The sequence below is a fragment of the Pelobates fuscus genome, chromosome 1 (genome assembly GCF_036172605.1).
Source record: "Pelobates fuscus isolate aPelFus1 chromosome 1, aPelFus1.pri, whole genome shotgun sequence".
NCBI classification, from domain to species: domain Eukaryota; kingdom Metazoa; phylum Chordata; class Amphibia; order Anura; family Pelobatidae; genus Pelobates; species Pelobates fuscus.
The window spans coordinates 236,961,770-236,973,753 of NC_086317.1; the positions used below are offsets into that span (position 1 = coordinate 236,961,770).

Below are 11,984 nucleotides of genomic sequence, written 5' to 3' on the forward strand. Positions count from 1 at the left end.
CTTGGCAGAATTATATTTAGCCTTAAAATTCTTGTTGGCAGACAAGTAGGACTCTTAATTGTACTACTTTACATATCAAAGTCTTAAACATTTTTCATGACATCCATTTTTTGTAATGCCAATCGAACAAGTACCAATAGTGCTTTTGACAGATGTTTGAGATACTTATGGGATATGTCAACACACAAGGTCCTCACTCAACATTATCAAGGAGGGAAAATAGCCCATTTAAGAGGGATTTGTGGTCTTCCTTTACCTTGCTTAGATACTCTCTCATAACCTGAATGAAGTACGGCATGGCGAAGTCCATGATGTTGTGCCTCCATGCAGTTTCCAATACTACGTCTGGCCGGAGAAGGTCATAACAGGTAAAGAGACAAGCAGCGAAACATTCCTTCTTCCCTTCCACCAAAAACCATTGCAGAAGTTCTTCTGCCAGCTCTGTATCTTTGGATTCAGAGGCATACTGCATAGCATCCTGTGAGATGATGAGACCATAAGAATTAAAATATATAAAGTCACTTTGCAATTAGAATTTCCAAAGAATAAAAGTAATGTAACAGCAGTAGTTTGTTTTGATTAAGCAAAATACATCCACTACATCACCATAATTTGAAACAAGTGGGAATAAGATCCTTCATAGCCCTACTATTAATCAGAGACAAAGGCAACATACCCCAAAATAAAATTTGTTTTCATCTAAATGGATACATTCATCAGACAAGGAAAGTGACATATACATAAGGTTGGTTTGTAATAGAATAAAAGCAAAATGAGATATCTTCAAGGATAATGAAAAAGTTACTACTTTAACCCCTTAAGGACGGAGCCAAATGTACACGTTGTGAACGAAACAAAATGTAAACAAAACCATTTGCGCTATATGTCTGTCCAACCGTAATTCACCTCTTTCATATTAAATGCACCCCCCCCCCTTATAATATATCATTTTTTTCAGGGGAAACAGAGCTTTCATTTAATATCAAATATTTAGCTATGAAACATAATTTCATATGAAAAAAATATAAAAAAAAAATGGGAGAAAATAAGATTTTTTTAGTTCTACATGACATTTTAACTGTCAATGTCATAATACTGTTTGCTTTTACTGCAATAAAATACACATTTGTATTCAGCAAAGTCTCACGTGTAAAACAGTACCCCCTATGTACAGGTTTTATGGTGTTTTGGGAAGTTACAGGGTCAAATATAGCGTGTTACATTTGAAATTGAAATTCGCCAGATTGGTTACGTTGCCTTTGAGACTGTATAGTAGCCTAGGAAATACATTTACACCCATAATGGCATACCATTTGCAATAGTAGACACCCCAAGGTATTGCAAATGGGGTATGTCCAGTCTTTTTTAGTAGCCATTTGGTCACAAACACTGGCCAAAGTTAGCGTTAGTATTTGTTTGTGTGTGAAAAATGCAAAAAACGCCAATTTTGGACAGTGTTTGTTACAGTGTTAAGTGGCTACTAAAAAAGACTGGACATACCCCATTTGCAATACCTTGGGTTGTCTACTATTGCAAATAGTATGCCATCATAGGGGTAATTTTCATTCTTGGGCTACCATAGGGTAATAAAGGCAACGTAAGCAATCTGTCGAATTTTAATGTGAAAAAAATGAAACACAAGCCTTATATTTGACGCTGTAATTTTTGAAAACACCATAAAACCTGTACATGAGGGGTACTGTTGTACTCGAGAGACTTCGCTGAACACAAATATTTGTGTTTCAAAACAGTAAAAAGTATTGCAGCAATAATATCGTCCGTGTAAGTGCTGTTTGTGCGTGAAAAATGCAAAAAACGTCACTTTTACTGGCGATCTCATCGTTGTAATACATTTTACCGTTTTGAAACACTAATATTTGTGTTCAGCGAAGTCTCCCGAGTAAAACAGTACCCCCCATGTACAGGTTTTATGGTGTCTTGGAAAGTTATAGGGTTAAATATAGTGCTAGCAAATTAAATTACCTATACTTTCGGAATGGGTTGTCAGGCAGGTCCCGCTAATTGTAATTAATTAGGATACCTAATTATGTAAAAATATTACATAAATATATGTATATATATATACATACATACATATGTGAATATACACGTGTATATATATAATTTTGTAAAAAATATTTTTATTTATATATAGGTATATATAGTGATATATACGTATATATTTATGTATATAGATATATATATTATTTTGTTCTACGTGTATTTTGATATAAATATATATTAATATCACAATACAGTTAGAACGAAATAAAACATCTATATATTTTATTTTTAATTAATTTTTTAATTTTATTTTTTTACGTATTTACATTTTTTTATATTATATATATAAATATATATATATATATAACACAATAATTATATATATATTTAATCAGTATCAGTCTACGTGTAATTTGATATTAATATATATAATTATATATATATTAATATTAAAATACACCTAGACAGTGTGTGTGTGTGTGTATGTATATGTGTATATATATACTTAGATCATATATATATATATATATATATATATATATATATATATATATATATATATAATAAATACACAAGATCCAGCGCACTCTCCTATCTACTAAACAGCAACTTCAATGTTGACAGATTAGTTTGTAAAAGTTTTTTTTAAAAACACCTAATCTAGGCAAAAAAGTGGGGATTTAGATACATTATATGATCATACATTGCATAAGCCTGCCACAACGTCAATGTACCCCATCTTTGGCAGGTCCTACTCTCACAGTCTAATGTCTGCTCTTATGAGATTAACCACTTACTTGGGAAAAAATTCCATCTGAGGCTCTCTGCAGTACAAGACTATACATATATATTTTTTTTTTTACACTTATTATAATTTTACACTTATTTTTATTTGATTTCCAGCCAGCAGGGGGACCAACTGTCATTACAGGCAGTCCCCCTGCTGGCATTGCTGCAGCCAGCTATCCCGACCATGTGATTGTGAGGTCCTCACAAGGACCTCACTCTCACATGGCCCGGGGGGGCTGAAGAGGACGGAAGGTGCCGCGGGGGGCTCCCTGGGAGTCCCCCCAACCGCGATCGCCGGCGTGGGATCGCCGGCGACCGGGTAGTTACCAAAAAAACGGAGGGCGTACAATTACGCCCTGCGGCGTTTAGAGCCGCTTTTAAAAGGACGTAATTGTACGCCCTCCGGTCTTAAGGGATTAACCCCTTAAGGACTGAGTCAAATGTACACGTGATCAAAACAAAACGTAAACAAAATCTGGAATTTGACTATATGTCTGTTCAACCGTAATTCGACTTTCATATTAAGTGCACCCACACTTATATATAATTTTATTCAGGGGAAACAGGGTTTTCATTTAAAATCAAATATTTAGGTATGAAACATAATTTAATATGAATAAAATATAAAAAAAATGGGAGAATACGGTTTGCTTTTACTGCAATAAAATACAACAGTACCCCCCTATGTACAGGTTTTATGGTGTTTTGGGAAGTTACAGAGTCAAATATAGCATGTTAAATTTTTCAGTTTTTTCACATTGAAATTCGCCAGATTAGTTACATTGCCTTTGAGACCGTATGGTAGCCCAGGAATGAGAATTACCCCCATGAAGCATTCCATTTGCAAAAGTAGACAGCCCAAGGTATTGCAAATGGAGTATGTCCAGTCTTTTTTAGTAGCCACTTGGTCACTAACACTGGCCAAAGTTAGTGTTAACATTTGTTTGAGTGAAAAATGCAAAAAACTAATTTGAACGCCAATTTTGGCAAGTGTTTGTGACTAAGTGGCTACTGAAAAAGACTGGACATACCCTATTTGCAATACCTTGGGTTGTCTACTATTGCAAATGGTATGCCATCATTGGGGTGATTTTCATTCCTGGGCTACCATACGGTCTCAAAGGCAACGTAACCAAGGTGGCGAATTTCAATGTCACAAAACTGAAATGCAAGCCTTGCATTTGACTAACTTTTGAAAACACCATAAAACCTGTACATGAGGGATACGGTTATACTCGGGAGACTTTGGTGAACACAAATATTAGTGTTTTAAAACAGTAAAACGTATCACAACAATATCGTTCGTGTAAGTGACGTGTGTGAAAAATGCAAAAAATTTCACTTTCACTGACTATATCATCGTTGTAATACATTTTACTATTTTGAAACACTATTTGTGTTCAGCGAGGTCTTCCGAGTAAAACAGTACCCCCATCCCCCCATGTACAAGTTTTATGGGGTGTTGGAAAGTTACAGGGTTAAATATAGAGCTTGTGAATCAAATGCTCTGCAGTTTCTGCCTTGGTTGTCAGGCATGTCAGTCAAATTTTTATAAAATCACATAATTATGCAAAAAGATTACTTAAATATTAAAGTAGAATTTTAATACACATATGTATTTAAATTCTACACATATACTTATGTAATCATTAATAAATATATATATATATATAGATAGATATATATATAAACAAAATACAGTTAGAATGAAATTACATATGTATATACAATTTATTTTCATTTAAAAACAAATATTTTATTTATTATTGTAATTATACATATATAATATATATGTATTATTTAATATATATATCTTATGTATATGCAACTTCATACTAAGTGTATTTTAATACTAATATATGTACTTATATTAATATTAAAATACACTACGTATGACGTTACATATATAAGATGTATATATAATATATATGTATATTTAATTTAAACATGTTTAATAATTTATTTTTTTAACACCTCCCACCAGCAGGGGGACTGTGACAGCCCAGACAATCTCCTTGCTGGCAGATCCACAGCCAGCTATAGGGGGCCATGTGATCGCTCTTTGAGAGGTGTGATCGCTCTTTTAGAGCGATCACATGGCCCCTGGGTGCCTGATTTGCTGTGGGAGGGCTGCCTGGGCTGTCAGGCAGTCCTCCTGAAGCGGATCGCCGGGAAGGTAAGTATCCCAGAGACTCCAGGGTGGCAAGCAGTTACGGCGTTCTATGCCGCCGCAACGGCTTTAAAGCCCATTTAAATGGGGACCGCATAGAACGGCGTTCAGGGGTTAACAAAAGTATTTGTGTTGAACAAAACATTAAGCAAATGAGAATTACTGCCCATTCCTAAGGTTTTTACTGCTCTTACACAATAGAAACCATTTATGTAACATTTCACACTATATGTCATAAATTGCATTAGGAATTGAGCATGACAAATTATTGTATTTTAGACAAGTTGGTTTAAGAATAAATATTATATTAAAGATATATTAAGTGGCTTAGTATTGCATGATAAAGGAGGCATATGTGTAGGGAAAATGCTGTAAGTAAAGCCTTCTAGCTGCTGTATTCTGCTTTTTAACCCCTTAAGGACACATGACATGTGTGACATGTCATGATTCCCTTTTATTCCAGAATTTTGGTCCTTAAGGGGTTAAAGACTTGGACTTCAGCAGCAGAAAGCACAAGGAGAGAGCATTTTCTAAAGTCAAAAGTCTTCCCGTAGGCAAGAGCCAACACTTTCAATTTGTTTTCCTAACACAAAATTAAAACAGTACCTTGTAGAGTCTGTCTTTCTTGCAAAGTTCCACACTTTGTTTCCAGCGATTATTACCCTTGAAAAGGTATGCAGCAATTCTTCGAAACTCAATCAGTTCATGCTTCTCCAAACGTTGAGCAAGGGAAATATTATCAAAGTTGTCATATGCATCTATGGATGTGCGAAGTGCCTTGAAATTAAAACGGAAAATTAGTATTGCTTTAAAATAAGCAAGTTTTTTTTGTATGATAAAACTAAATTTAGGAGTTGTACCTGGTAATCCTCTTCTGTAATGAACAGATTATTTAGAGACTCGTTAACAGATTTGTTGTTATGGTTTTGAACGGAACGCAGATATGGTTTAACAAGAGGCAACTGTTTCACCTTAAAAAAAATGGAAATAAAATGTTTCAGTATAATTTATAACAAAAGTTTGGCAATCAAATTACTCTTTGAATGGATGTTTTTAAATAATGATAATAAGGTATATATACAAGGATGTTAATTAATTTTGAAATCCCTATTATGATATATAAAGTTCACCTCTCTTGTTTCCAGTATCATTTGGAAATCAGGAATTTCCAACTAACTGCAGGATGAATAACTTCATATACAATAAACACTTGAAAAAAATGAAATGCGCGTGGAAATATGAACATTAATATTGCTTGCAAACAATAATTTGGAAACCTAAGGGAAACTAGTACTATTTAGACAAAGGTTACAAAATTTAAGGTTGTAAAATGCTAAAATAAACAAAATAATACAAAAGTCTGGAATGGAGGTAAGTAACTAGGTCATGAGAAATTCTTCAGAGGGGAGTATTAGAATTCACCTTGCTGAAAAAGTTGACAGCACGGGTATGGTCTAGCCTTGGAGACAGCACCATCAGGAGATCATTCAGCAGCAGCGGTTTAAATTCCAAGTAAAACTGAATTGCTCTGTAATACAGCTCTACATTGGCCACCTGAAAAAAATATAAATGTACAAGTTAAAATAAAATTCACGAGAAAATGAAAAAACAAACAATATAAAGCTTTGTAAATTAAAGGGAAACTCCAGTGCCAGAAAAACAATCCGTTTTTCTGGCACTGGAGGGTCCCTCTCCCTCCCACCCCCCAATCCCCGGTTACTGAAGGGGTGAAAATCCCTTCAGTCACTTACCTGGGACAGCGGCGATGTCCCTCTCCGCTGTCTCCGCCTCCGCGACGCTCCTCCCAGTGATTGCGTCGGCCGGTGGGCGAGACTGATCTCGCCCACCGGCCGAGGAGACGTAATGCGCATGCGCGGAAATGCCGCGCATGCGCATTACGTCTCCCCATAGGAAAGCATTGAAAAATCATTTCAATGCTTTCCTATGGGGTTTTGAGCGACGCTGGAGGTCCTCACACAGCGTGAGGACGTCCAGCGACGCTCTAGCACAGGTTTCCTGTGCTAGAACCCAGGAAGTGACCTCTAGTGGCTGTCTAGTAGACAGCCACTAGAGGTGGAGTTAACCCTGCAATGTAATTATTGCAGTTTATAAAAAACTGCAATAATTACAGCTGCAGGGTTAAGGGTAGTGGGAGTTGGCACCCAGACCACTCCAATGAGCAGAAGTGGTCTGGGTGCCTAGAGTGTCCCTTTAACAAAACAAAATAATAAACTGAAGTAGTTTACCACAAACTTATGAATCATATAGTTCCTCCACATGACAAACTTAGTGCTTTTATAAAATGGTCATTAAATATAGAATATAATCAGAATACCACTTACTTTATCAAGCACTAGAGTGTTGCACAGGTATAAAACATTACACAACTATAAAATTGACAAGCAACATTATTTTTATAAAGAGCATTTCCTATAACAAATTAGAATTCAAAATTGAATTTACCTTTGTTATGATATCTTTAAATTGCCCTTCTTTCCATGCATCTGTGGGGTGACTCATCATAGTGATAATAGCATTATCATATTCTTCATATTTATCATACAGGAACACCAACTCTGCCCATAGATGAGCTTGTTCTGCTGCTCTCAGCACCTGTGAAAATGGAAGGGATATAGGGATATTGTATAAATATATAAAATCTCATGACCAAGAATGTTAAAAGAACCGTCCACACACAGCACTTTAGCTTGCTGAAGTGCTTTGTGTTTAAAGATGTATTTACTTGACAGTTTATGAAGGTGCCAATTTCAATAAAAATTTATACTTTTATAATCAGGTACAGAAACACCTCCCTGACTATCAAACAGACAGGGAGGCTTTCTTCCTCTTCGGTTAGCTCCACAAAGCTAATAGAAGTGGCAGGCATGCTGTGGTAGAGAGCTCCTGTTTCCCCCCTCCACCCCCCCCTTTCAATTAGTTTTTCCTAAACGCCAAAGAACACATGCCAGAGCAAACACATGTGGATGCTTTCTTTGGAGGTATATCTACTAAATTTTTTAAAACAAAAGTCACAGAATTGTTCCTTTAAATGAACAGCATACTGTTGTACTTTAAAGGTCAGCATGCACATAATGCACACATGCACATAATAAGGTTAACGGATGTCAATTGCATGATAAATACATGATAAATACATAACAAATTAATGCTTCTAAAGAGAAAATTGGAAAACTCCATAAAGTATTAGATACTGACTTTCCCACAAACGTAAATTAGCATTGCAATGACAAAGCTCCTTCCTAATGGTTTAACAGTGCAAGTATTATTATTCAACTCTGCAATCAGGGAAGAAAATCTGGTGAATGCAGAACTTTTTCGGGGAAGGGGGAGGGGGCAGGGGCAAATGTCCACTCTGAAAGGCTGTTGAACATTAGTGTAAGTTTAGCATGCAAAGTCAGTGTACTGCCATTGAACTGAATTTTAAAATTCAGTGAATCATTATCCAATTTAAAGAATAATGCATTGAACTAGAAAGCCCCTTTATTTCACTGATGAAAGTTACTGAAGCACCAAGCTTGTAGATAAGCTTACATTACCTTAGGAATATTGACTCGCGACCAGAACAGCTCCAAATGCTCTCTCATTTTTTGTGGCTTGAATTTGGAATAAAGAATTGCTAATTCTGTGAACATTCCCATATGTGCACGTTCCAGACCCAAAGCTGCTTCCAGCATTGTGATAAGTTCTTCAAAATACCCACGATCCTAAAACGAATTTAAATTAAAAAAAGAATATGAAAAGATCAGGAAGAAAAAAGGTGAATTGAATTAAAATTTGAGTTCCAAGTCAAGAATGTAACATTTCAGGACTATGAAACTATGAGCAATAAAAAAACAACAACTTTGAGCTCAGCAACCTTTAGATAAAAGGCTACTCTAAAACAAAGATTTCAAATGAGCCAAGTAAATGACTAAACAATGTATTCAATATATTCCTGCATGTATAAGTCATCAAGTCTTTTATTCACAATGTTCAATAATACAGCAAGAAGAGTATAGTACATACAGTAAATTTACAGAACCATAACTAATTACTTGAGGAACATGTTTAATACTATTTTGCTATGGAAAAATAGATCTATATGACAAACCTGCACCGCAAGCTTACCTGGTAATAATTTATTAACTCCTCCAGTTCATCTGCATGTACCACAATGTGGAGGCCGCACATCTGAGCCAGACGGAACTCTTTGCCATCAACACAAGCAAAACAAACCTTAAAAACATAGAAAACTTGTTATTATCTGTGATTTTTGTTTAAGAAATTCTAGACAACCAGGGCTATTGTTTATCACCTCTTTCCAAGTGCGTGTACTGTTTGCCTTGCGTGCACCATCAACAGCAGCTTGATACTCTCCCAGGTGAACCAGTGTGGATGCCAAACGACCAAAATTTGAAACGTTGTTATACAGAAGCTTAGCAGCATCGTACATTTTTTCATCATAGCAGCGGTCACCAACCTTAAGGAAATATGGAATTTTTAAGTTTTAAGTTTTTCACCTTTTTCTTTTTCAAAGACTGTGGAGTAAATTCAATAAATATTTCAAAAGGTAGATTTTTAGGGTGTACATTAAACGTTCTACAAGCATGCTATCAGAGGGAACAGCTTTACAGATTACAGACTTCTAGAAAACCAAGAGAAAGAGAAGTGGACATCTCCTAACCACACAAATAGATGCACCCCCTGGAAATATTTATGCTACTGCATCTGTCTTTCTCTATAGATTAAACTAGTGCTACTTACTTGTTGAATGTGAGCATTGTTTGGTCCGTTTATAAACTCCTCAAGTTCTGTGAGACGGTTGGTTTTAGCAAGAGCAAAAATTAGCTCAGTTTCCACATAGGATTCTCGTGCCTTCTTTCTCGCCATCTGTAGGTACTTAACCAATTCTTCCCAATTACCTGTAGAAAGTTAAATTATGGATACAACTCAGCAATGCAGATAGAAAAAAATGTAGCAAAAACTATGCATTCAATCCATGTATTTAAAAAAAAATAAAATAATAAATATATATATATATATATATATATATATATACATTGACAGTTATGGATTTAGCTGACAAAGGAGTAAAAACTTTACTTTACAGATAAATGAGGGTAAAACAAAGAATGTTTTAAAGTGCCTATTACTGAGCACACACTATGATCTCTACCATTTTCTCTCTGAGAAACCGTAACATGCCACAAACATACATTTCCACCAGGAGTCAATTTAAAGGATATAACATGCACAATTTAACCAGTGCCTGACAAATTCACTGTAAGAAAAAAAAAACTCAAAATCCCCAAAACAATCACTTAAAGGGACACTCTGCTGTCCAAATAGAAGAAAAAACAAAAACACAGCTTCACCAGCCAGACCTAATTCCAATGAAAACATGCAACATTTTACAGTAGTTAATTATGCATATTTTTCACATTGCTTGTGTACAGAAGAATAGCTTGCAAAGGCTGTAGATCTCTTTGCAAGCCCTCCCCATCTACCTTTCTGTAGCTGTCCAATTACAGATTTCCCAATACAGCTCAAAGCGAAGTCTTTGCAAGGCAGGTGCTTTGGACAATTGCCTGCCTCAGAGTTTAGCTCCACTCCATTTACCTTCATAGGAGATTTTTTATTCACTCTTTACATGAAATGTAAATTAAAGTTAAATCAACAATGAGCTACATTTCCTTAAAAGCTACAAGATGTAGCTCTGGAAATAGGGAAATGGCAATATTAGAAGACATGGTCACACATGTCCCACTGTAAGCTATAACAATGAATTGGTAATGGCTTTGGACGATTTTAAATAAATTATATAAAGTCCTAATTTACCAATTAGCTTCAATATAAACTAAAGTCATGCAGGAGCCTAGAGTATTCCTTTATACTTGTAAAAATAAATTCGAAATTAAAATATGGTACTGTACCGCTAGCATTGGCAGCCTGTACAACTTCCATGTAAGAAGAAGGATCATCTGCTTTAATGTAGGAATCGATGGCTTCTTTCACCATCCCTTTCTGGAGCTGGGCCTTAGCAAGTTGGCTCCAGACAGCTGGTTCATTGCAGCGTTCAGCAAATTCATATGCACGATCCAAGTTACCAATGTGTTCAATTAGAACCTAAATGACAGATATACATATTTGCAGACATTAGTAATTGAAACAAGTATAATATTAGATCAACCAAAGGCTTAGGGGTGCATAATACCTGCACCGCAGAGGTGTTAACATCAAATTTTCGGAATATGGCAAAAGCTTCCTCATATAACTCGTTACTGATGGCAATGTTTGCAATATCTGGGGCATCATAGTTATCCAGACGGTTGATGTACTCCATGACTCTGGTACGGTCAGCTTTAATTGCAGTCAAAATCAGGAGGTTCTGCAGGTTTCTAAAGAAAAGCCAAGACATCCGAGTATAAAATGCACTATATAAAGTAAGAGCTATCAAAAGCAAACACGTACACTGCATAAAATAATGTTATTTATTTTATGACTAGGGGAGACCATAGTATATGTATGCTGTCAAACTTGACTCATCCTGTATATCAGTGGGTAAGAGTGCCTTTTTCTAACTACAGATGAGTATTTATGCACAGAATAAAAATTTTAATTTACCAGTTAAATTATGCAGAACTGCTCACTAGATCTAGATTAGGCAATTTTCTGATTTTAAATGTTGTCCTAGTGTGGAATTGGCTATACATTAATTTAATGTACTTACATTAATGCCAGATATATTGAGTTCCTATGCTTAAAATTCTACTTACCTATGCTCACTGAATACAGAGTTATCCAAAACTATCTTCTCCAGCAGTTCAATCAGCTCATTGGGAAGGTCTGCAGTCATGAAGGCTTTTACAGTTACAGACACTTCTTCTGGATCCTGGGTTTCAGATAATGCAGTCTGTACAACCTGCAGAAAAAAAAGCCATACTCAAATACTGGATAATAAATGTTTTGAATGATTAAAAAGAACACTATAAATCAGCTCAATGAAGTGGACTGCACAGTG

The 11,984-nt window shown here is 35.6% G+C and overlaps 1 protein-coding gene across 2 annotated transcripts in view; it reads right to left on the minus strand.

Annotated features, from left to right (window-relative positions):
• CLTC (clathrin heavy chain) overlaps positions 1–11,984 on the minus strand; it is a 90,408-nt gene that overhangs the window by 10,181 nt on the left and 68,243 nt on the right. For both annotated transcript variants that reach the window (XM_063455272.1, XM_063455281.1), the window contains 12 exons: positions 11,740–11,885; positions 11,178–11,361; positions 10,897–11,089; positions 9,728–9,885; positions 9,279–9,443; positions 9,092–9,199; positions 8,521–8,688; positions 7,427–7,576; positions 6,386–6,517; positions 5,824–5,934; positions 5,570–5,740; positions 257–478 (listed from right to left, as the gene is read on the minus strand). In XM_063455272.1, coding sequence (XP_063311342.1) covers positions 257–478; positions 5,570–5,740; positions 5,824–5,934; positions 6,386–6,517; positions 7,427–7,576; positions 8,521–8,688; positions 9,092–9,199; positions 9,279–9,443; positions 9,728–9,885; positions 10,897–11,089; positions 11,178–11,361; positions 11,740–11,885 — 1,908 coding nt within the window. The remainder of the gene's footprint in view (positions 1–256; positions 479–5,569; positions 5,741–5,823; positions 5,935–6,385; positions 6,518–7,426; positions 7,577–8,520; positions 8,689–9,091; positions 9,200–9,278; positions 9,444–9,727; positions 9,886–10,896; positions 11,090–11,177; positions 11,362–11,739; positions 11,886–11,984) is intronic.